General features: G+C 37.3%; 1 protein-coding gene across 1 annotated transcript in view; it reads right to left on the reverse strand.

Moving 5' to 3' along the window:
* Positions 1-26,906, reverse strand: part of KIAA1328 (KIAA1328 ortholog) — a 140,175-nt gene that overhangs the window by 106,350 nt on the left and 6,919 nt on the right. The window contains exons 4-5 of the mRNA XM_010015451.1: positions 26,510-26,604; positions 17,526-17,641 (exon numbers count right to left, since the gene is read on the reverse strand). Of these exons, the coding sequence (XP_010013753.1) occupies positions 17,526-17,641; positions 26,510-26,604 (211 nt within the window). The remainder of the gene's footprint in view (positions 1-17,525; positions 17,642-26,509; positions 26,605-26,906) is intronic.

Consider the following 26,906-nt stretch of genomic DNA (forward strand, 5'->3'; position numbering starts at 1 on the left):
ACTGACCTTTTGTCAACACCACTTTTCCACCAGAATAAGCTGGAAGGGGGAGGAGAAACAACATAAAAACACTGCTGAAACTTAGGAAAATCCTCTCTATTTTAAAGAGGAGGATATTTTCACTTTGCATCAGATGTTCAGTTGCTTGCTGAGATTTTGTATCACCACATATAAAAATTGTCATGTTCTGCTCATTATAAAAATAGTCATAATGATATGGCAGTAGCTGTAAGTCTAAAAGGATGACTGACATTCAGTATTGATATACCATGTATGTTGCAATGAAAGACTGACACACTTTTTACAAACATAAATAGATCACTTCCATTATGTCAGAGCACAATTATCAGGATAGCAGGATCACAACATGCATCTCTCACTGTCATGAAAGAACATAAAACCAAAACATGGCATCAGTCTTTGAATTTGTTTGAAATATGTTTTAGTCAAACAAAACTGAATTTTGAAGTATTAACAATCCCCAAAGAATAGAAACTTAAAATTTTGATCAGCTCTAAATGAAAAAATAGTTGCTTGCCTTTATTATATTTTGATTGGCTGCTCAAGAATTAACACCACATAATCAAAAAGGCTACAACCTTCTATTCCCAACCTATGAAATAACTGAAAGTCAAACAACGCAATCTGTAAGTTCCTTTCTTTGACTACTCAAGATGCATCATAATACAATGTTAGAATCAATTAACAGCAATTTCCTAGCACTGCACCACGACTGCCTAACCATTATAAATTTTTTTTGCATGTAAGTTTATTTCACCAAAGCATTGTTGGTTAAAGACCATAAAAACTGTCGGAAACTCCTTCTGTAAATTAATCTCAATCAAAATTTGGGGGTTTAGCATTGCCAAGTTTTCAAAGACTTCTACTGCATCCTTTTCACAGGAGGAGAGCACTGCAGAGCACTCAACATTCCGCATGACAAAACTATAGCGGAACTGACATTGTGGCAATGGAGACTACATCTCTATTAAACTTACAGAACAAGAAGCCAACTGAGTTTTAAATAAAAGATAAAGCAGCACATGGTTATACTAGGAGTCTCATGTCTGTCAGCAAGCCTGTTCCCAGCTGACCAGGGTTCTGACAGATGATTTGGTATGCAAGTTCATTACAGAGTCTGTCCAAACTCTGTACCTTTCATACTGCAGTTCTGTCAGGCCAATGAAAACAACCAGACAAGCAACTTGCAGTGTGACACCACCCTCTCTGTACGTGCTAATAATGTGCATCTAGCGCAGATTCATGTATGAAAATGTTAGATTAAATTACTCTGCTCTTATAATAGACTTCTCTTGGCACTAGTCTTGATATTACAATCGATTCTCAAATTGTCTTTGTACACATGAAACTCATGCGCCCTTTAAAAAAAAAAAAAGTTTTGGTGATGAACTACTTCTTTGGTGATGGAAGACAAACTTTAGAAGCCTCACTCTGCTTCAGATAAAACTGAGATGCAAAAAAACAAATCCTAAAGGGGAATAAAAACTTTAAACAAATTCTAGGGAATAGATATCTATTCTATAAACTAGTACTCGTTTCTCAATTCTTTGCATATTCAACACTATATAATTGACAAGAAGTGGGAAATAAGCAGAAAAAAAGTAATACTGTGTATATTCACATTTATTTATAGGTGAGTCTCCTCAATAGAAAAGCATGATTCCGTGCGCTGCATTCATGATTTGCACCTTGACTGGTTACTGCACTGCCTTCTGGACATCTCTACATTAGAGGCACAGAAGGCATTCTCTGAACACATCGACAAAGACTGAGTCCCTCCACAGGACAGCATCACAGACATGGCTGAGATCAAGGTGGCCAAAGCAAGCAGTACAAAGAGCAAAGGGGAAGAATAAGCAAATGAGGCTCCAATTCATCTCTCCAATGAGTTCAGCACAGCTTAGACCACAGAGACAGTAAATGGGTCATGGCTTATCCTTATTATTTAGCAGAGATAGCAGAAAGTCCCAAAGATATATGTCCAGAGTAATAATGTTGACAGAATGTCTGGAGTAGACACTCTAAGAGGTCACCTCTAGTTCTCTTCATGTGATAAAAAGCATACTTGCAGCCTGCAAAGGAGAGGACATCTGATCCTCCTCCATGCAGTTGCCCAAATAAACTCTAGGAAGTCTTGTGCAGCACTCCTCCTGCAAGGTTCGCTGAAAGAGGTGACATGAAAAGCCATTACATGGCTTCAAAAAAGTGTCTTGAAGCCTTTTTCCCCCTCCTACACCCATACTTCTCCTGAGTAAAAAACTTCTTCACCCCAATGACAAGCACCCAACTTTGATAAACTAGATATTAAGTTCCAAAATACACAAAATATAGACAAATGACACAATCATAGCGACTTACACATTTGCCTTGCTGAATCAACCTATAGCAAATACACAACACAACCCTTTCAAACAAACATCTAGCACTCAAATATAGATCCACATTAGGCAATACACTTCTAAGATGGTTAGACTAATTATCTTCCAGGAAAATTCAGAGAATATGCCTACCATACTGTATAATACCCCTTTCCTAGGGAATAAGTTTCACACCACCTAGCAAACATATCCAAAAGGCGAAGAAGAGTTTAACTTTATGTATAATCTCATATATTCTTCATGAGTCTTATAAACTTCTGGCAGATTTACTAATCTTCCATAAGTCTCCAGATTTCACAAGTCCTATTAAAATAAAATTCTTGACATTGAAAGAAAAAGAAAGTAGAACACCTTAAGCAATGCAGTATTATAAAAGGAGGAGGAGAGAATGAACTACCCTTTATAACAGCTCACAAACACATTTTGGGTTGCTCTTGAGGGCAAAACATTTACTAGAAACAAAATATCACTGATCCAGCATGCCTGCAATAATTTTATGTCAAAAAAGTATATACACTATAAAGCAAAGCTCCTGCAATGCAAGAGTTACTCATACTTCATCTATTTTCACGCAGCAGCAGCAAATAATGACTCTTTCAATGAGATATAAATTGCAGAACTTTCCTTTCATATGTTTTTAATGAAATATTAGCTAAGAATCTATTTCAGCGTCTACAAAGAGAAACAGACATGCCAACGGAAAAGGGCTGCAAATCATCCCCAAGAGGGACAGATGTAGACAAAGACTGAGTCCAACACCCAAGGACAGCATTTAGCAACTTTGAATTAATAGCCAATTTTCCTATAGTTTCTTTCAGAATAGTTTCAGCCACATTCATTTCCTCGTGCACACTGCAGAAAATTCAAAACATGAAAAGCAAATATATGACTCACTACATGTGTTACATGAAATACAAATCTGTTGCAGATCAAGATCCCAGACTTCTGACTACTTTATTACTAGTATTTAAAAGCAAAAAACCACCATGATGGGTAGTAAATCCTGATTTTGCTGTAGGCAGCACCATTAGCAGATTTGAGAAACCAGTAGCTACACAGATAATGCAGATCTAGCTACATGCTGCTTTTTCTCTTCCAAATTTAAAACCTCCACAACAGCTTGATGTCCTTGAACAACTATGAAACGAAAACCTGCAGTGGTGCCCCATATCCTCCCTGGCTGATAAAGCAAGACTGAACAGGATTCCTAACAGGAAGAAGTGACAAGACACCTTTGTCATGGTAGAAGTTGAGAGGCCCATTTGAAGTCACACCACAATTTGTGTGCTCAGAAACTTAAAAAGACCAACCTTTAGAATTGTAACACATACACGCATTAATGCTTGACCTTTGGCAACTTCCCATAACATCAACCAGAAGTTTTCCTATGTAGGCTTGCAAAAACGAACTTTATTGAGACAACTTCCATATGCAAGAAAAAGAAACAAAACCCAATTAGTACACATTACTGTTCTGACTTTGCTACGCTCCCTGACCTTTCAGTCATACAATTCCTTTCAATTTTGTACCACTTCACCAAGATTTCTAGCCTGTTCTAATCTAGAAGTCAAGTAGCTCCCATCATTCATACAACAGGCATCCAAGCAAAAAGAGAAACTTCTCTCACCTTTTCCTCTCTTCTCCCTTTGAGATGGGGAATGTCTATTGCTCTAATCCCTTTTGTGTAAACATTAAATAGAAGGAAGATCTATTTAAGCAAAACGCTGGCACAAGAACAAGCATGTTTAAGCTAGCTGTGACTGTGCCTAGCTTGGAAATTAAAAGGTGTAAAAAAAAAAAAAAAAAAAAAAACATTAGAGGATCTTGTAAAACACCAATCCTTCAAAAAATGTCACAGTGAACAGAAGTAATAAGTGAACCAAGGCCAAGTTACAGCTTTATGAACAGAAATACGTTATGAGGATTGTTTGAGAGAGACAGAAGGTTCCTGATGGGCATCTGTCCCCTGCAGGTGAGCCAGCAGAATCTCTGATGCATTCACTGTTCAGTCAGAACAATACAATTATACTGTTGTTAAATTCTTTGGACTGACCTGTGGCAGTTTCCAGAAAGAGGAGTGTAATACACAACATGAACCTTGCCAACATGAGAGAAGTTCAATATAAACAATCCATTAAAATGAACTAGGATTCATGGGCTGTGCACAGATTCCCAGACATCATAGACAGATGTATCTAAGAGTCTACCAAGGTGGCTTTTTAGGGAAACCAAGAGGTTTTTCAGGATAACCTAGTGTGACACTACCAGAGGTAATACCATGCAATCACTTCCACAATCAAACTCTGTCCTGAAGGTAGGTTTAAATTACTTGCTTCCGTAACTTCTCTTTGCTGAAAATTAGAAACATTCCTGATTCTTAATTTTGCTCTATTCATAGGACAGTTTTTATTCAGAAGATTTGTTAGGGGGTTAAAGCATTAGAAAGTTAAATATGGTTATTTGCATTAAAACTGAAGAGTAAGGCCTCACAGGGCTTGTCCTGAAGTGATACCTGGACACTAAGAGCTGTGCTTACTTGAGTCTTATTTTGCACTGATGATGAGTAACATCTTGAAAACCATCTAAGGATCATCTTTCATCAATGTGGCTAACTATTTATAGCAACCAAAAACTCCTCCCTGAACATAATGAAATATGAAGAATCTACACAAGCATGTGAGCAGCGTAACTAGAAGAGTTCACGGACTACAAAGGCTGTTAAGTGCTTTGCTTGCATTTTGACATAATTACTAAAGTTCTACTCTCTGAAGAAACTACATGAAAGCAACACCCTCTTACTTCAGTATCCTGTTCCTGGATGTAAACAAAATTAGACCTGCCAATTATTATGCCTAAAGTACATTTTATTTACCACTTCTTTTATTTTTGCATTTTGGAATATAAGCCATATTCCATTCCTCCTCTTGATGCTTCAAAAACAATTTCAGGGTGTCACAGCTTAATGTGCACAAACCTGCTGAAAACAATGTTTTAAGAGGATTATTAAATGCCCAAATTGCACTCAAAAACTTCATTTACAGGACTTCAGAAGACAGCAAGGTGCCACTTCACTGTCAAATTCAAGCAGAATTTACAGAAATACTGGGGGGGATGAGGGGGGGGAATCATTTTTTCTAAAAAGGACTTAAAATATGCAGAAGTTAAATGACAAACCTTTCACAATGGCATTTTCAGATTTCCAAAATGTAACACTAAGTAGTTCAGATGGTAAATATGTGGTTTCATGTATCAAAACATGCCAATCTACCAGAAATGAAACTGTACAGGGATAATAAGAAGCCTGGCTGACTCCAAAATGCTGAAAGAAAAGACACATTGCTGTATCAATCATATTTGAACCTTTGCTGGAGGCTGATGAATCCACAAGCAATACATTTGGCCTGGCAATTATATTTAAACATAATCATTATATGGCAGGCTTAAAATCATGGTTTAGGATGCCACCACAGCATGATGACTATTCCCTTGCTGCACCTGCACTGGCACCAGGCAAGATGCAGCCACTGTAAACAACACTACTTTTTGATTTCCTGGCTCCTTCAGCCAGGATACTTTGAGAAAGTTTTGACAGACACGATTGTTTTATTCCATTTTATTCTCAATATTTGGGATATACATCCTTCATCTAGCTCATTTTTAAATCACTTCAGTACTTAAACTGTCACACTTGATGCATAATCTGACACCACAGAGTCATAGTTTGAATATTTCAGTTCTATTACTTTTAATTCTGTACCAGTTAATCATATTTTATTTAAAGGTAAAATGTTAATCTTCTGATGTTAAAAATCACCATACTTTACCCTTTTATGCCTGCATATTAAAATAAGGATACTTGCTGATTACCTAGAGCCTTCTTTTCAGGATTCAAATGAGAAGTTGACAAGAGGTCAGGCCTGAATCTCTGCAGTACAACAGCCTGATCTGCATGCCAGAGGTGCTCTTTAAATTTCCCAGTACTTCACAGCTGAGATGAGCACTATCACTAATTGCTATCCCACTTTGGTGCATCCTATTTTAATCTCAAGTAAAAGGTTTACCAAAAAATACCTTGCTCCAAATTGTTTCCTATAAAATGATTGCATGCACTATTGCAACCTCAAAACTGTAATAGAAATACTTTAAAAAGCCAGTGGTTCTCTCTGAGATAACGAAAGCAATTTTTTTGTTGTTGTTTTAATATTGCTATTCCTCATGACTTAAAATATAGCTCTACACACACCACCAGAATGAGGTCTTAGACTGCAAGCATCTCCCAGGAGGGATTTTTGTCTCTATACTTGTCTGCAAAGCAACTAGCAAATTGTTAATCATCTATAATTAAAGACACCATAAGCCCAGAACCCATCAGAGTATATCTCCAGTTTGTTCACATGGCCCTTTATGCATAAAATATGTCTTTTCATTTCAGTCCAAGTACCCTTTTCCATTTGGGTGTCTCCTTCAAACCTTCTTCAAAGACATGCCCAAGAAGAGAAGCATTTTTAAACATTTATTTTTATCTATAAAACACAATGAAAATGACAAATCTGTGTGACATACTTCTTTCAGTCTTTTGCTTGACCCTAACATTTCAGAGATATACCATGTTTGTAATGCTCGAGCCTGAGGGTGTCTGTGAAATGGCATAACTAAGCAAAGTGCACACATTTAACCGTTCATGTCACAGAAAGGCCAGCAAGCATTACCCCAAATTTTTAAATAGCCAAATTGGAGAGAAGACAGCAGTTGCCCTGTGCCACATATGGTAAGTCAGTAAAAACACAGAAGTGAGCTGGAGATTCTCTGGGCTTCCATGCTCATTCACATGGGTGATGTGTGGCTAGTAATCAACACATTAGATGCCTTGATATTTACTTGTTCCTCTGACCACCACTATATACTGCAGATTGCGCTCATCTGCTCTACCTTTGGCACTCTGCTCACAACTGTTAGCAAGTCGTCCTAAGATAAAGTTCATACAGAACAAGATGTGACATACTCATTTTGAAACAGAAAAAAAGCCATGTGGTTTTGGTGGCGGTGCTGATTTTACTTATTTATTTTGTTATTTCCACATTCAAAACTGCAATTACTGGCACTCTCTCTCAGGTTTTTGAAGCTCAGCTTCCACTGTTAACTTCAGTACAAATATCAAAGCTCTTACATACATATAAAGAATCAAAGCAACACTGATCATACAACCACCACCACCCCCGCTTAGCAAGGGCTCACGTACCTCTGCTTGCAGAACTACAAAACAAAAAATTCCATTTTAAATGTAATACTAAAAACCTGACAATGTACAATTCCAAAGGCACTTCTGCTGACAAGCACCAAGCCTAACAGCTGAAACTGCTCTCTTCCTGAGTCTTGTTCACAGCAATGATCCACCACCAGGAAAGACAGCCCATGGACCACCGCCTGTATCTGCAACTTGCTGTATAGGGCACCGTGCCTCACACATGAGGCAAACTCAAGGTTACAGTCTTTATTTTAACATGTAATTACCTTGAATTTTAGAAGAAACTTCCTTTTCCATGCAGAGGATAATGCCCCACCCTTCATAAAGAAGGTATCTGTTACGGTATTTGGAAGCGACTAGTAGGGTGAAAGCCAAGTTTCATTTCTTACAGATTCTTTAGAATGAAAGAAACTATATCTAAAAAGTGCAGATATGCTTTTTTATTTCTTTTGCAGTTCAGAGGAGGGGGGAGGGAAAAGCATCTCTGATTTGTATATTAAAGTGCAAGCATCTGTCCTACTGATGACATTCTAGGGAAGCACATTAGCATAAAATTTAACGATGTCAAATAAGTGGATGTGAAATAGGGACTGCGTAAAGACACTATTTCCAAGCCTGACAGAAACATCACTGTTTAGAAATGCAAATGAAACCATTATGTTCAATAATTATATGAAAATATGAACAGTTCAGCATGTTTTCCAGCCCTGATGGCGGTTAATGGGATGTACGCTTATGTAAATAACTACTATTAAAGCTAATGCTGAAAAAAACTAATAAATTCATACTAAAGCAACTGATTTAGTACGCTTTTAAACCCCAGCAGTGCTCACTTATTAGAAAGGAGTGCATTCTTATGTTTAGAACTCATTACTGTTACAAGTCACTGCAACTCCATCAATTACCATGCATTAATGAAAATGGGACGCATACAAAAAAAAAATTATTGCCTCTCAGCAGTTTTCTTTAAAGACAAAATATAGGGGTATTACCATCATGGGGCCTTGAGGGGAACTTATCAGCAACATAATCTTTATTACTACAACTGTACTCCCTGTGCTATAACCCCGGGGTATTTTTTGTCCCCAGAAGGGGCCAGCCTGTGCGTAAAGCTCTTGACACATACGCAATGAAAGTGACCATAATGAAGTGCCATCAATAAAAACTTACCATTTTTCACAATTAAAAATGCATTTAAATAAACATACTAGTACGTGAACTGAAAAATGTAGATATGAAATGAAAAACTACAATTCCTGAAACTAGAGCAGGGAGATGTAATGCACATAGAATTAAGGCTAAGAAGTACAGGTGGAAGTCTTTTATGACGATGTTTTATCTGGACAAATTCCATTCAGTCTTACACTTATACTTTTAATGACCTCCTAGATAGCCACGGAATTAAGACTTCAAGGATGTTATTCATTCCTCTTTGGATGTTTTCTCCAATTCCTCAGCATTATTTGAAAAATTCTTAGCCCTGGTTAAACATCACAATTGATAGAGGAAGCAAAACCAACACAGTGCTGTTATAGCAATGAATCCCTAAAGAAATTAAAAGCTGAGATTTATTGAATGTCTATAGCTCTACAAGTTACCCACTTTCATTTTCTAAGCAGTCTCTGAGAATAAGATATTAATGTAACATCCACTAGATCCTACGAAGTTTAGCAAGGCTGAAAATACTTTTTTATTAGTTTGCATTTGACTGGCAGTTTAAAATTAAGGATGGTTTTGAACAACCTTACCAGAGACTACAGACAAGAAATTGATGCCAAATATAGAAGATTCACATAGGATAGTTCTCTGTCCAGCCTCAGCTGCTGTAAAACTTCACTTCAAGATGGCATACTGATACTAGAAGTCACAGCATAGACTCACAACTCATCTGACTACAAAAGCATTGTCAATAAAAACTGTGAAATCGCCTAACAATGGAAAGGAATAAATTGTTTTAAGTTTTCATCATGCATAAACAGTGACGTAGTTCAAATAGACCAATTACTGGTGTAATAGCCAATGCTAAATTAATGCTATGTTTAAGTGCAATGTACTTTTTCCACAGCATAATGCAAAAATAAAGGCTAGCCCAATTTGAAAAAAAATTACAGTCTGAAAGTAGGTAGCAAAACTAACCTTTCAGAGGGCTAGCAGCTGACAGCATACAACAGTAAACACATGATGATAGTCACCATGACAAATGTTTGATTGGGGAAGGGGGTGGTAGAAGAGGAAAAACACAAAACTATCTGATTGCTTTCACTCAATCTCTGTTGAAAGAGAGGTATGAAGTGTTTTGCTATCTAGAACATTAAAACTATTTCATGAGCGAAGGCCACTCTAAGGTTAAAAACAGTAAGACAAATTTGCTACTGATTAATAATAAAGCCATTCATTTTATTCTTCAAATCTAAAGTAATTACAAGCCAGAGCATGGCAAATGGATTTAGCAGAAGCCATTACGTCAGAAGAATCCTTTAAAGAAGAACAGTAATTTAAAAGACTAAACTGAATAATGAACTCTCCTGAACAACAATTATTATGAGATTGATTTATTGAAAGTGTATTTAATCATACAAGAAATGTTTAAACTTTCCAAAATAGTTCAGAAAGACAGAAAAACCAATAACAGAGTCAGCCCAACGTCCTCATTATAGTTGAGAAGCCGAAGCAGATGGAGAATTCATTTATTTTGGAAGGATAAAGTACATCAATTTCTCTGAATCCACATTTCTAGTCAATTTGTTACAGTACCAGCTTCAACAATTAATGATCTCATTTTCCCATTTGTGTCTCCTTTTAAAAGATCTCAGTCTTTGTTTCCAAATGACATAAAGGAAAATTTAACTCGGAACATCACTTTGAAAGCTCACATGTCTAAAGCCAAATGTTCCAGCAACAGCCACAAAAGCAGGGGCCAGATTCAGTCAGGTACCTAGCCTGGTCAGTCTAAGTGCCCGAAAAAAGATCTGCCTTTCACCTGTGAAATGGTCGTTCTTAGTAGCCCGATTTCTATAGAGAAATACCTTTCACCTGACCTGCTTCAGGCTTTTTCCTGATGTTTGATATAGAAGATTGTCGTGGCTGAAGTTGCACTTCTAATTACGGGTCTCTTCCATTAGGTTCAGAGTGGGGCAGTTCATCATCATACCCAATTCTGAGATCAACACCAGTTAGTTAGTAGAGAGAGTATCATGTCTGTGATTAAGGTACCATTCATCCTCCATAGCTAGAAGACAGGCTGTCCGTAAAGCATATACCTACCAACAGCTACCAACAACCTGGCAAAGCATAACTCTAGCTCTTTAGCTAGACTGCACCTCAGAAACATGAAATCATTAGTACCATGAAGAGATCACTGCAGCACAATTTCATGAAGTAAGTATGAGAATTCTACTAGCCCTTGACGCTAAACTCGGTGAGCCTCCAAAATTCTATACCAGAGATGCTGGGAGTGAAAGCCTTCTCAAGTAAGCCACACACAGAACATCATTCTACACTTTACAGCATAAATTACAAAGCAACTCTGCTTCTCTTATACCACATCTACACTTCTGTATTGACAGTACCATCTCTCAGACACTGAGTGTGAGGTTGTAGGGCAAAAAGCTATGTAGCTCATTATACAGAGGTTGATGTTGACTGTTTAGATGCTGCCTGTTGATTCTAGATTTCATAACATGGAGAAAGAGGCTAGCTTGTGCTCTAAAACACAACTTGTGCTCTAAGGCACAAGCTAGGAAAAAACACAGAAAGCTGAGCTTTAAATGAATCTCCAGTCATTGATCCATTTGAACACTCAACATTACGATATGTTTCACCTTGTTTTAGTTTAAAAGTTCATAAAAAATTCAAAATACCTTATTTACCCAATAGTCCTTGACTGATTCTTCTACATTTAAGAAGTTCTTAAATACATACATTATTTAGCCAATACTGCCGTTACAGAATAGCATATAAATATTCAGGGACTTTTTAATAAGTTCAGCTTTTATTCAATCAGCCATAATGGTTGCTTAGAAACATTTACCAGTAGGATACCTATAAAAACAGTAAGGGAAACACCTTCAAAGCGTGAAGCAGTTGGATAAATTGGAAAAAAGGAGCAAAATACTAATTTTTTATTCTCCTCACATGCATTCAAGCAAATTATGATGCAGAGAAAGATACATAGTATGCATTTACATATGAAAAATGGATAGGGAAAAGAATTAAAACAATAAGCTGAGGGAGCCAAGTTGAGAAATAAAAAGAAAAACAATTATGGTCATTCCAGTTCTCAGTTTGTAACATCTCAAACTATACCACCACACTTCAGAAACGGTAACAAAAGCAAAAATCACCCTCAGACTTAGCCAAAGTTAAACCCTAAAACTGATACTGAGTTTTAAATAAATAGCCTGACCTTCAAAAGTACTAGGCATGAGTTTCCTGCAAATGGCAATTTTTTCTCTCTACAGGAATTTTCTTCTTGCCTTTTATCAATTTCAGGGACAGGGGCAGTAAGGCAGGGATTCAACTTTCATACATACATGCTTATCTATACTGTTAATTTCCAGACCCTTTTCCCTAAGACACTCCATATTGTCATTTTGGTTCAGACTATCCATCCTTTTGCAAAGGGCAGCCCTGGGGAGGCACACGCTCACTTATCTTAAGCACGACACAAAGATCACATGTTCAACTAACTACATTGCCAAAGGATTTCTATGAGAAGCCTTTTGGTTCGTGTCCTCACCTATTCGGACAACTTGGTGGGTCAGATTTAAAAAAACAGAGGACATGGATGAAGTACCTATTTCTATCCCCATTTTCAGAAAAGAAAATTCAAAATTATAGAGAAAAGTATGACAGAACAAAAAAGTATATTCTGTACTCTGATACCTGCATTTTATCAGTTTGTTCTTTGGTATTAAGCAAGTCAACAACTATTTTTCTTTTGAAAAATACTAATTCTACATTCTACTAGCACAGAAAGATAGGAAGAGGAGAAAATACATAAATAGCACTAATTTATGAGTATATGCAAGCGAATGTAATGAACAGTACTATGGCAAAACTAAAAGCATTTTATGAAAGACTCTAGATACTGCTTATAAAAAGCCCATTATTCTTCCAGCAAATTAATACTCTATCTCTAACAATATCAGCAAATGAACTGTTTTAGTTAAATTAATATTCATGTTAACTGCATGCAATATCAACTAATTAAGTAGTCCTAAGTTACAATATTAAAAGCATATGTAAACAGAGTCTGTGATCAATTTTAAGACTAGCCAAGTAAATCATACGGGATTTGTTGTATGAACATGATAGGGTCTTCAAATCAACAGATTTTGTGTTCAGTCAGAAAAAAATTCCCAAAAAAATATTTATGTAATGCGGGTACATTCTAAATATAAACCAAAACAGCTGTTTACTAGGGCTGATGAGTTTAAATTTAAAGACAAAACAGTTTGTAATGAACACAATCTCTTCTTCCCTTTACCTACCCATTCTTTGCATCCAAAATAATAATCTCAGCACATCTTAGAATTCAGTAACCATCTTTTACAATTTTTTTAAAAGAAATATCCTCTCCCTCACTTAATAAATCTTCACAGAAATGTTAAGGCTGCTTCTGCTTCTTCATTTATGCAACATCATCAAACTTACATTAAAAAAAAAAAAATCCTTAATGGTGATAACAAGAAAAGCTAAAGACCATAACATAATTTCTTTGGGCTCTGAAATAACAGTAGTATTTGTTTCTTAATAATCTCATTATTATCTTTTTTTTCCTAAGACATTTATCATGACAGTACTGGGGCATCTTACAAAAGATATTCTCCTGTTTCTTAAATTTAATCATATTTGGGATCTAAATTAATAATAGGTGGTTGAAAATATGCCAGGGAAAAAGGAAAGCCAGAAGCTTTTCTCTTAAGAGCTCACAGCAGAAGTGGAGGAAGGGGCAGTGTACGTAGCCTATAACATGGTATGCACTGCTCATTCCTTATTCTGAAAATGCAAATGGAACATCAATACTAAGAACATTGAAGTTGCAAGTCAAACACTCCAAAGGCACTGCCAGAATTTAGACTTGCTGCTAGAAGCATAGTTCCATTACCCAGTATGTATCCATCATGATCTAGGAATACAGAAGCAAAGAGATTGCAAATACTAAGAGTGGATGCTGAGGAAGACACAGAGGTAGGTTACATACAGTGAGCCTTTTCTGGGGACACTGAGTTTAGTCCCACATTCTGCTTCAAAGTTTGGAGGGTGCTTGAATACACTGAACAGACTCATCCCTGCTTTCATCGGCTGTCTCACAATTATCTCTCTGATCACAGACCTTTGTCCTAGTTCTTCCTTAACCCTGACTGCTTAACCCAAACACTTTTGAACTTGTCAGTCACAGGCTTCACTTCTTTCACATCAGCCATGCCCAGCCCAACCTCCTTTTCCAAGTCTCCTTTTCCAGTCAGGTTCTAGTTCTCACTTCCCCAGTGCAGCCTTCATATATGTTTTCCTCTCTACCGCATGCTTAATCTTCCCTTTCAGAAGATAAAATTTATCCCCCATATTTTCATCCTCACAGCTATAAGATGTTGTCATCGTGGAGGGTACCAAAAGAATGGGAGCACCTGTTACTGGATTTTCCTGTTCAGCCCAATTGGGTAAATTTCAGTTAGAACAGCAAAAGATATCATCACAGCATGCACACCTCACACCACTAAGCATCACATCTCCAAAGAACAGCAGCACTAGATCTTTTTGGAGAAAAGGCTACATGAGTTTTATATAGGCAAAATAAAGATCTGATCCTTTTTTGGGTTTAGAACTGATTGAAACACTTTAGATCAAGTTCTGTTAGAGAGAAGTTAGCTTCAAGCAGGAAGACCCTGTGAAAAACTAAGCCAAAATATCTACTTTTGGCCAAATTGTGCGACAGTATGACAGGTCTAATTGTGTTAGGGAAAATGAATAGGTCAGGCAACTACTTTAAGTCCCTAATTGTCCTTAATTCTGTGATAACAACTATTGGGCAACCCTGACAACAGGTTGGCCTATTTACAATTCACAGTGTGCTCATCAGGGTTGTCCTCCATTAAATGCACACCCTACTAAGGACTACTCAAATGCAATGGAAGGATAGAACTGAATTTCAAGTTTGCATGAAATGTGAGTTGTTGTTCCCTATGCAGACAGCACTGACCAATTCCAACACAAATGCAAGCTTAGGCTGCAGACACTATTTTATCAGTATTATTAGGTTATTACAGCAAGATCACTGCATTCCACCTACCCCCTACTACCCAATGCTTTTGTCATAGTCCATCAGCAATGAATCTAAATAGATGGGTGCACATAGCTTCTTAAAAAAAAAAACAAAAAAATAAAAAAACAACCAAACACCAAAAAAAAAAACCCACCAACCACAACAAAATGAAGGAAATCTGTCTTTAAAGTAGGGATTTCAAGCACACAAAGTGTATTTTCACTGCAAGAGTCTCAGTAAGAAGAAAATCAAACAACAAAACTCATGTTGCTGAGGGGAAAAAAAAAAAAAAAACAAAAAAAAAAAAAAAACAAAAAACAACCCACGTTCCCCGTGCTATTCATTTTAAACCTTTGCCAAGCTGAAGTTACACTTCACCAGACAGCTGCAGTTATATCAGAAGTACCAATTTATTATTGTAGGATAATTTTAAACACTAGTCTAGATAAAGTAATTTTACAGAGAATAAATTAGTTTTGGAGAATGGGGGCAAAAAGTAAGTAAAATAGATTTTACCAGACTAGAAGGTTTTTTTCTTGTGAAATTACATCCCTGCTATCTTATTTGTGAGTGAACTCTAAACATCTCAGAAGAACTTGAAGAATTTCGGGTTGCTGTACTTGAAAATAGCCAGAATCTGTATTCAACTTTCTACCATTTCTTGTCTCTGCAACAAGCTTTAGGATAAAAAAATTAACTGATCGAAGGTACATTGAGGATCTTGAATCATTCATGTATGATAGGCAAGTACTGCAGTAGTTAAAATTATATTGTTTAAAATTATAACCTTGTTTTATATTTCTAGGTTTGCAGTTTTATGAAGTGTAAAATTGCATGCATTAACCTTCTGCCATGTCTACCAGACTTCTGAAAAAGTACTCATGCTTATGCAATCTATTTCTAGTAAAGGGGGAAAAAAAAGGGGGGGGGGCAAAAAAAACAACCATGCAAAAAAACCAAGCAAGCATGCCTACTTCCCAGTAGCCAAATAAACCTCAGATGAATTACTAAAAGCTTTATGTGCATATATTAAAAAATATTAATCTGGAACACACATCCCACCCACATTCACGAGCCGACTGAATGCACAAGATGTAATAAACAACAAAATACTGGCTTTAGTGAAATCAATGTAAAAGAGCTGTAGCCACATCTAATGGCTCTTAAACAGATCAGATTTAGTATTTTCCAGGAACTGTTCCATGGCTGACTAAGCTTGTTGATGTGTATATTATTTAGTACAAACAGACCAAATTCTTTCTATCAATGTTAAGTGCCACTGTGCTACAAGAGATCTTCTGGGTCATCAAGGGCAATCCTCTGTTGACAAGAGACAACATAAGCCAACCAAACTCCATCATAAAAAAAGCTTATTTTGTGTTAAGTCTTCATGTGTTAACTGTGAAATATGATTGCTCGAATTTTGAAGAACCCTCCTCTAACTTCACATGTAAGTTTGTGGACCATTTATCTCCATATATTTCTGTTCCAACACAGGCCTATACCTTGAACAGTCCCTTTTTCTCCAGCATTGTCTCTCCCCCTATTCAGCTTACCACTATCTCAACCTACGTCCACATGGCCAGTCACTCACTATTCATAAGCATACACAAATACACATTCAGTGTTTTCTCATGAAGTAGCTTCTCCAGGCCCCTCACCATCTTAAGTAACCCTTCTCTACAACTTCTGTCACTGACTTCATTTTTTACTTGAAGAAGGAATTACTCAGGACTGAAAATGCTATTGCACACTAGATTTCATCAATGCTTTTTAAAATGGCATTAGTATCCTCCCTACTTGAAATACAATTCCTGGTGAACCACATAATATTTGCTTTTGCTGTAGTTGCAGCACTGCCTCTTCCATGTCCCACTGTTGTCAACCATTAGCCTTATGAGGAATTAAACAAGAAAGCATTAACATCAAAGATGTAGAAGAGAACAGGAGGATTTTGCAAAAGTCTATCAAATCACACTGAAGGAAAATTGTAGTTCCTGCCACATTGACTTTGCATGTGATATTCCAGGACTGGGACCAAACATATGCAGTTTAATAAAAATGGAAGTCACAGCCTGCAAGAAAAGACATTTGCCTAACTTCATATAAAAAAAACCCACCAAACAAAAACTACACCAAAAGAAGTCTGAACTGGCTAAATTCCCCAGTACATGCATACAGTTTACATGTTCTCAGTATAAGTTATCTTTCTCTGGACATGGAAAGCATTGGAATGTCATGCAAGTTTTAGAACCCAGTCACAACAACCTAACAGGATTAAGTAAAATAAAATAAATTAAAAAAAAAAAAAAAAAAAAAAAAAAAAAAAGAAAAAAAAGAAAAAAAAACTATAACCATACTTTAATGCACAAATTACTTATTGTCGGTTTTAGTTGACAAATATCTACTTCATAGCAAAACAACATCACAGGAACAGCTGGATGGCAGTTTTAAGCTCAAATGAACCAGCATCACAGGCTGACAAGTCATCTCTCTGATTGCTTTTGAATGGCAGCACATGCAGATTTATTCTCTGCCGTAAATTAGAACAATTATTTCTCTCTAGTTCACTTTTTATTTCAGACAGTGAGCCCCCGCACATATTTTTAAAGGATATCTTCCCTTTCCTTGATGATAAGTTCATTCTGTTCCTCTAGCTGTCTGATCTTCTTCTCGAATGACTCCTGTTCAGCTTTCAGCCGTTCTTCTGTCACCTCTTTTTCTTCACTTACCCTGAAAAGAATATGAGAAAAATAATATATATGCCCATAACCACAGTGCCTGACTTACAACTCCTCCGCTTCCCAGGTAAATGGATATCACCCTCTCCACCTTTAAACAGGTGAATTCCACATAATGTTTATTTTATTGTATTACATCGGAAGATGCATATAAGTTTATGCAATAAATTATTTTTTCAAAGACACTGGTCTCACTACAGTACATGCACATCAATGGGCTGCATGGAACAGCAAAGTAAGGACCTAAACCCACAATTAGATTTGTGCACTTTGATTCCCTGCAGTCATAATGAAGACACACTGGGATCTTAGCAAACAGGGCATGTAGGCAGGCAATCCAAATGGGAGAGCTTAGCTACCAAGACAGGAAGGAAACTTCTGTTTCTTAATCTGTAAACTAATTCTTTCACATTTACTGGTCAAATATAAGTACAGGAAAAGAATCATTTTTCTTTTCAGCTTTCTACAAAAGAAACAGTTTGTCCTCTTCTGGGGATTTTAAAACACCAAGCTGCAAGAGTAAATTTTCCCTTCTCTTGCGGCCATGGCACCCTGTATCTTGCTGCTCAGTGTAAATAATTGGATCAAGATTAAAAGATGACAATGTGAGAAAGGTTTACAATGATCATTTATTCTGCACCTCAAGAGCAGGCTGTAAAAACAATTATTCTGGTATCACGTAGGCAAGACGACCGTTATGCACAAATGATCCTGTAACTATGCTAAAAAACATGGCTTAGGAATAATGGTTCTATAAAACCTCTACAAAAATATTAAGTAATGAGCTTAGACTAATAAATATTATTGCTCTGCACTTAGGCAATTTCTGTTGCTGAAGGCTCTTAAAGTTCAGTCTTTTATGATGATGAAACAGCTGCCACAACACAGGTGACAGGAGACCAAACCAGTACAACTAGCAAACTTCAACTTTAACTTCCTCTAAGTGGAACATGCTATAGGAAGAGGAAAGGAGGGACACTATAATACATACCTATATAACACATATATACTAAGCCTTCCACTTGCTCATCAGGCTCATTAACATTCTTAACAGAGAACTAGTCATCTGTTCGACATTCCCTTAGGAAGTCACAGATTTGTTTCAGTATTCCAGCAGAAAAGCCATAAATACCAAAATTGGGTCACACCTCTAGGGGTGAACCATAGACAGGCAGTATACCCCAACTCTAAGATGAACCCACAGCCCTTCCCACAACAGCTCAAGCAGACTGCATGAAGTTGGAAGTAATTAGTAATACCGAAACTCACCTTTTCTCAACAACCCTGGACACGGAAAAGTAACACAGAGCATATAATCAAATTCTGTAAATTAGGGCAATCTGAAAGCTTGGAACAAACTATTAATTGGAAAGTTTCTGGATCAAAAAAAAAAAAAAAAAAAAAAGGCATGGATTTAGTATAAAAACATTACATTGTTCATGTGTCCATGGTCTCATTTACAATCCTGCGCCTTGCAGAATTCACCAACTCATTCTCAGGCCCCTTTCCCTCCAGTCAAAGGTTGTCAAAAGTGGTGTGCACACATCAGAAAAACAGCTGTATTAACTCTTGTTCCACCCTAGCACTACCTATTCCTTAGTTAAGCAGGCAACAAATGTCTGAAGACTATCTACCATCCATCCTTGCTCCCTGATGCAGTTACAACAACACTACACATGCCACGGGCTGCAGACTCAGGCTTTTGCACCTAACTACAACCAGTTTGTTTTCTCTGAATCTAGAGCAATCAGATAAGTGACTACAGCATATATGACTTTCCCTCATGTAATCAGTGAAAGATGAAAGAATGTTTTCTGTTTCTTAGGGTAAAAAAAAAAAAAAAAAAAAAGAAAAAAAAACCAAAAATGTAGAGAACAGAATAAAACACATCAATTGGAAAAGACAATGAAGACAGCAATGACCATGTAGATGAGACAGGAAGGAAACAAGAACAGTGAAAAATAAAATCAGAAGGGAAAGGAAGAACAAGTCTCATCTCCAGGACTCTATATAAGGAGGAAGCTTGCTTCCTAACTGCTGGACTGATGCTGCACTATAAAAAGGGACAACTGAAACACTGAGCACCCAAGAATAGTAAAATCCAACAACAGTATAAGAAAGTCACAGAATGGTTTGAGTGTGAAGGGACCTTGAAGCTCATGTAGTACTAATCCGCCCGCCGTGGGCAGCGACACCTTCCACTAGACCAGGTTGCCCAAAGCCTCATCTAGCCTGGCCTAAAGTAAGGTAAGAAAGAATAGAGCACTAGAGAAATTAGACTAAACCTAGCAGATTTTACCCATCTCTAGATTCTCCAATTTGTGACTTATATCAGCCGGCATCACATGCACGTGCTGTGTTTGTATTTAACACAGATCACAGCAAGCTGTCATACTCCCAGACACGTGAATATATTGTGCCACATATCTTATGCAGTAAATGACTGAGAACAGTAAGTGATCTTAGAAGAAATGTGGTAGTATGTGTTTATGTATCACAAAGCAGGAGACAGCCCATAAAGGGCAGGCAAGATAGAGAAGACAGTTACTCACAGGAGGTGGCAAAAGGAAGTTAGAGAAAAGGAATACAAGAATGTCATCAGATTATGCTGGATTTATGTCACATCGTATACATAGCTCAGTGAGATTTTTCTATATATACTTATTTCTCTGCCTTCTGGCAGAAAAAGAATAGACAATTTTTAGCAGAATTAGGGAAGACTTCACTGACGCCAAACAGAAACATTACAAGGCTCCTTAACAGAATTTTTATCTGCTTTTCATCTGCCCGTGGTTAGAAAAGTGCAGTGAAAGAATAAAGACACTACAAGTACAAAGGGCACAACTACTCCACTGGGCAACATGCTGGTGTCCCAACTCCAGTATCATCGTTTGCAGGAACAAATAGAGGACCAATAGCTGAGAGCAAAGATGACAAATCAGTAGAACTATTCCAGCTGTTTGGAATTATTCCAGGACCATTTTCTTACACGCAGTTTACATCCACCTATCTGATGTCACAGAATACACACCAGCTTTGTTCAAGATTTTTCTAAATTCAACACTTCAAAGCCTATGTAATTCTAAACATCTCCATAAAAGATTTTATTTTTATTTCACAGAAAAAAACCTACTCTGTAGGAAATAAAAATTCATAATGGAGATATATTGACAAAAAAATCCTCCTAGGACATCAGCTTTAGGTTTCAAATTAATTCCTAATTCCCCAGTTCCAACTGTTATGGTGTGCTCCCAAGTCCACTTCTGATACTATGGTGTGCTCCCAAGTCACTCCTGATACTAGCAGTTCTGTGTTATCTGAAGAAGGAATTGATCAACAAGTTTGCTGATGACACTGATTCATTCCACTGAGTAATGCAGGATTGATGCTCTCAAGGTGGAATTTTTGAAGCACTGCACAGGTCAACAGCGCTTTAACTTTTACTTGTCTATTGAGTAACTGGCATGCACAAGAAAGAGCCATAGCACATCAACACTACACTAGGGACAAAACTTAAAAGAACTCTTCCTGACTGAAGGCTCTTACAATCTTTAAAAAAGAAAAGAAGAGCTGAAAAGGCAAATTAAAAATAGTGTTTTCTATTTTTTAAAAGTGTTAGAAAAAAATTGAGCTTTTACAAAGAGAAATCTGAATGCATTAAGAACTGTAACTGAGCAAGTTAAGAGAGAAGACAAAATAAACAAAAAACAGAGACACAGACACTGGGAAGTTCACTGATCTGTCCTATACTTGTTTGGAACATTTAGTTTTTTAGGGAATACTCACCTGCTATTAGTCTGCCAACTAGCTAGCAAAGATGGAAATATTTTGGTGATCATTCTCTTAAATTCCAAGCAAAGAATGGCAACTGGAACAGGCAAGGCCACAGGGGAGGAAAAATGGATCAAGGACTAAGATAATGGAATCATGCAAAGCCCAGCACACACAGAAATCATGGAATGAAATTGGGTATTCCAAGGGAAAGATGCACTCCAGAAAGATGAAACAAGAAGTTTCATGCCGGAGTTGATCACAACATGCCTGTGGCAGAAGTGAGCACCAAGTGACTTTTAATACAAGCACTGCAGGAAGAAATAATGGCAGCATTTTTGTCTAAGGACACTGTTCACAAATCTGATATATTTTACCCAAGTATCATGGGCACTTTGTATAAATTAAAAAAATAAAATAACAAAACCCCTAACGATCCAAAGACATAATTGAAATTGCTACACAATGGATAAATTTTATGATATGCAACTTGCAAAATACAAAACTAGATCTCACAGCATGAATTTATAGCTACAAATGACTTTTTAAGCACAAAAGGTAAGTGTGATTGGTGATACAATAATCCAAGGCATGCTTTCCCTATCAACGAGAAGTAATTTCCAGACAAGCTTAGGGATATCTCATTTGCAGTCTCACTGCCTGACCAATTAAGAGAACTGCAGCACAATATTGCTCCTAAAGTAGCACAAACAAAGAAGAAAGAATAAAAGATCTTGACATTGAAGTTAAAGTCAGGTTAAATATGAGGTAGTGTAACCCAGGAGAGAAAGTAACCCAAGAGGCTACACACTGCAGATTTGTAATACGGGCTTCCACAGGCAAGTTGTCCTTCAAAGATCCTAACTGCTGAAAGAAAAACACTTAAACAGCAGATACACGCTACAATAGTTTTACTGTCCTCCTTTGTAATGGTTTCCAGTTCTGTAACCAAATTAACCTTCTGTTTTGATTCCCATTTTCACCTTTTGCAGGAAAATTTCAATTGCAGTTGGTCAATTTCATCTTCATATCAGGGTGAAAAGCAATGCCGGTAGAAAAGACTAGCATCCCAGGCTGCCAGCACCCTACAAAGAGTTTAGGAATCCAAGGACTTAGGAAGGAGGAAGCATTTTCTCAATAAGGGACAAAGAGCTGTCTGAAGGCTGTTTAACAAGCTGCAGGGGGTACAAGTCATTCTGGGCATGCCAGTGGTCTTTGCCAGAAAGACACTAATCTGATAGCGAAAACCACCTTGTATCTCATTTGAAAAGGGCAATCACTCCCTCCCTTGGGTGGATAAGGGTATTATGATACCTTTCTACCTAAATTGCTTTCAAAGATTTGTTTGCAAAGACAACAGGGAGCCAGCTTTCTCCGTGTTTATCTTATCTGAAGGAAGAAAGAATACAAAGTAGACAGGTACCAATTCTCACCACTAAAAACAAAAATTAAAATTTCATGAACCATTCTGCCTCACCTAGTCAATGCCTCTGTTCATTCAAAAGCAAATTGCCTATGTGAGCTGTACAGGCACATGTGAACTGTGCAGCAGGGAAGAAGTATTTATGATGTACATGTCATAGTCGGAGCTAGAAAATCACAGTACTATGGTTGTATATCAGTCAGGAGTGAAGTGAATGCTTGCAAGCACGCACACATTCACTCTCTCTGCAAAGGAAGTTATGACCCTCTCCATTCAGCCAAATGCCATGACAGAGAGCGTTCTCAAAATCTGCATACCACTTCAAATATTTCACTCCACAATACTTCGTACCCATTCCTGGTATGGTGTCTAGCAAGTCCTTAATGCTCAAGAGCCAACTGGCTGGGTCCTAGAGGACCTTGCACCGCTCCCTCATGGAAGAGGCTAATGTGTGCTGTCACTGGCGCAGAGTACAAGAGTAGGAATCTTTCAGTGTCTTCACCATGTCACTGCACATTTCATTACATAAGCTAATGACTGCTTCAGGAGTAGCCTGCAGTAATAAAAGCTCAGAGAAAGTATTTTTTTTGCCTCTTAAAATGACTCTGCTCATAGGAAGAGCTAAAATTTTGTCTTACCGTGCCTGCCACTTTCGCCACCGCATCAGTAGCACCTTGCTGAAAACATGAAGGTGCCATGCCAGTTGGTTTTGAAAGTAATGGCTGATCACACTAGAGAATTTCCCATTTACCACAAAGCACTTTAGCGCTTATGGGCCTGACCTGTTGTACTCAGAAATTCACCTACAAAAACAATTCGAAAAGAATCTGCTGACACAATGAAAACAAAGTTCAAATTTTCAACATTAAAGTATTTTACAGTTTGGATCCAGTTTGTCTCTCTTTTCACCTAAAGACAGAAGATAAACTGGATACAGAATCATAGAATACTTTGGGTTGGAAGGAACTGTGACAGGTCATCTAGTCCAAACCCCTGCTATGAGCAGGGACACCTTCAACTAGGTCAGGTTGCCCAGAACCGCATCCAGCCTGGCCTTGAGTGCCTCCACAGATGGTACATCCACCACCTCTCTGGGCAACCTGTGCCAGGATTTTACCACCCTCTTTGTAAAAAATCCCTTCCTCACATACAGCCTGAATCTCCGCTCTGTTAGTTTAAAACCACCACCCCTCCTCCTGTTCAAAGAAAGGCAAAATAATGGTTAGATTTACAGGTGGCAGCACAGAGCAAAAACTAATATTATTTAGCCTAGAAAGGAGGATTAGAAAGGATCAGCAGAGTTCATTCTTTCAACCCTGTCTCAAAATTGAATTTCATAAAGTCCCTAACAGCTAATGTTGATGTCAGCCACCAGAATCCCCAGCGGCAGAGCATTACAGACCAGTAACTGATATTTTCAAGGGAAAGGTTAATAATACAGCCAGCATTAGAATTTACTCACATCAAGACAAAATCTTACACAGCAGCATATTAGCTAATGCGCAGGCACACGCCCTCCCAATGTTCAAAAGTATATTGGGAATGAGAGTTGGAGGAAGAGAAGAAAGAGGAAGAGAAAGTATGTTAGGTCTCCTTCAGCAGTCACAGAAGCCAGTGGAGAGACCAGTATCCTAAGCTGCTCAAGCAAGGGGTTAATTGTATTTTGCTGCTGGTTTCCACAGAATTTTACAGCTGCTTTCATACAGACAGTTACTGACCAATCTATTTCTGTCCACCATCCTGCAACAAACATGCAGGAATTAGCCAGAACTACCATCATTTTCATTCATAAAAGTAACAACCTAGGGAAGAGTGAAGTACAGCTCTGGTCAAGAGAGGTCTTTATTATACCAAGTATTTACTGCAGGACAGTCTTCCTGGAAAACTTTCAGCATCCTGCTGGTTCTTTTTCTTCTCTGAAATAGCAAAGAATGTTCTACTGCATGTAAAAACCCTCCATCACTGTACAAACTAGGGATGAAAATTATGGAGAGTTTTAAAAAAGTGACGAGGTGAGCGGAATTAAAGTTCAACTTCCCTATTACTCTGCAAAGGACTTTTAATAACATCCAATAAAAATAAGATTAGGTTTAAAAATAAAAGAGAACTAAGTATAAAATAATAGTGTTCCACTAATTTTACTTTTCAAAATTAATGTTGCTGCACATTCTATTTTTCTTCGAAGAAATGTCAGGCAGAAATATCAAACTGTCCTCAGGGAAAAATCACAGCATCTGAGATTTAAGAAGAATCCCATGCTCAAATGAGTTAGTGTACTACTATTCACCAGGGAGCAGTGTATTATAAGGAACAATGTAATAAAAGGCTTTTTTTAATATTAGAATATACCTCTATATATCAACAGTGGCAACAGTGTCCGAATAGCTCCAACATCTGACAATTTGTTACCAGCCTTTCTAGCAATCTACTCTTTATGACAGCCTTAACTAGACATTTTCTAACACATGAGGTAGGATAAAATAGCGTTGCAAGCATGAAGAACTTCAGAAATTACTAAAATACTGTATAGCAAGAAATCCTATATTGGTAAAAATTATTAGCAGGCAAAATGGTCCACTGGATGAGGATAATCAGAGAGAAAATATTCTTAGCTGCACCCAAGACTTATTGCATGACCTTGAGCAAGTAACTTAATTTCACTGCCCAAATTTTCCAATATAAAAAGGACAGTAATGCTTGCCAATTATTGCAGACATATGAAATCTATGGCAAAATGCATTTCATTAATACCTGAGAACCTACATTTTGTTCTAGAAAAACTGTGCCTCCTAAGTTTTTGAAATTCTTTTTAAATTCTTAGCATGGACACTAACTTTCAGCACAAAGGACCCAAGATCATCTCATCAGACTTTCCCCCCTGATGTGCAAGGGCCTGCTAAAGTCCCATGTGCTCCTTCTCAGTTTTATGGCCCCTATGTAAAAAGCAGATTTCCACAGATTCTGAAGTGCTAGGGACACAGAGGGGGAGGCAAAACCTCCTCTCTCAAATTCAATCTATTTTCACATCACTTAGCATATCCAGTGCAACTAGCACTGGAATGAAACATTGAAAAAAGTGTTTGCTAAAGCTGAGAAACTCACACTATTTCAGCCTCTCCTCTCACAGTATAGGGAGAACTTTAATGAATTAATCAAAGCAAAAGAAAATTTGTCTAGATAAATTAAAATTGTACTGCACTCTTGCTCAGCATGTGCAAACAGTTCAACTACTGATTAACATGTTTCAGCCACAAGATCACCAATCCACCTTTAACATGGCATGTCATGTAAGAGGTTACCCTGACAAATAAGCACTACAAATTCTCATATGAACAAAGCCTGTCATTTCCAAAAGACAATACGTGTTTATTTAAAGCACATGACACAGCAGCAAACAAAACCCTAGCCCTGTGACATGTTTCTTATGGATGAACTACTGCAGGTCATAAAACTCTGGCTTTTGTATTCAGTGTGTTTAGAGGGGGGGTTGGGTCAAGAAGCAAGGAAAAACGGATCATGCTGCTTCATTGCTCATATCTCTTCCAGCAAGAAAAATTACCTTATGCAAATATTCAGTTCCATAAAGCAGTTCTATATTGCTTGATGTTAATTAGAGGAATGACTCTCCTTAAACACAATGCATTTTCAGGTGATGCTTATTCTTACCTAGCAAGTTCTTTAATTAAGTTTGCAATGCGTCTCTTGTCCTCAGGACACAAATCCTTTAAAGAAGCACTCTTCATTCCTCCTTCATTAGTGACCTGAAAATTTAAAGTGACGTTTTAGAAAGTACTTTCTAAAGGAGAACAAATATTTCATAAGATATTAAAAGCATTTCAAGACCTAGTAACTAGAAGCAGGCAAATTTCAACTGGAAATAAAACATGATTTTTTTTTTTTAATGTAACTACAGTTCAGTGAAACAAATTACCAAATTGTGGAGAATTCTTTTAATAGACTTGTAATTCAAATGCAAGCTGCTAACTTTAGTATTAAACATTTGGCTAAAGTTTTAAGACATACAATATCCATTGGTTCATACTAGGTAAAGGGCAGTAAGTTC

Source organism: Nestor notabilis, unplaced genomic scaffold, assembly GCF_000696875.1.
Source record: "Nestor notabilis isolate BGI_N333 unplaced genomic scaffold, ASM69687v1 scaffold5305, whole genome shotgun sequence".
Taxonomy (NCBI): domain Eukaryota; kingdom Metazoa; phylum Chordata; class Aves; order Psittaciformes; family Psittacidae; genus Nestor; species Nestor notabilis.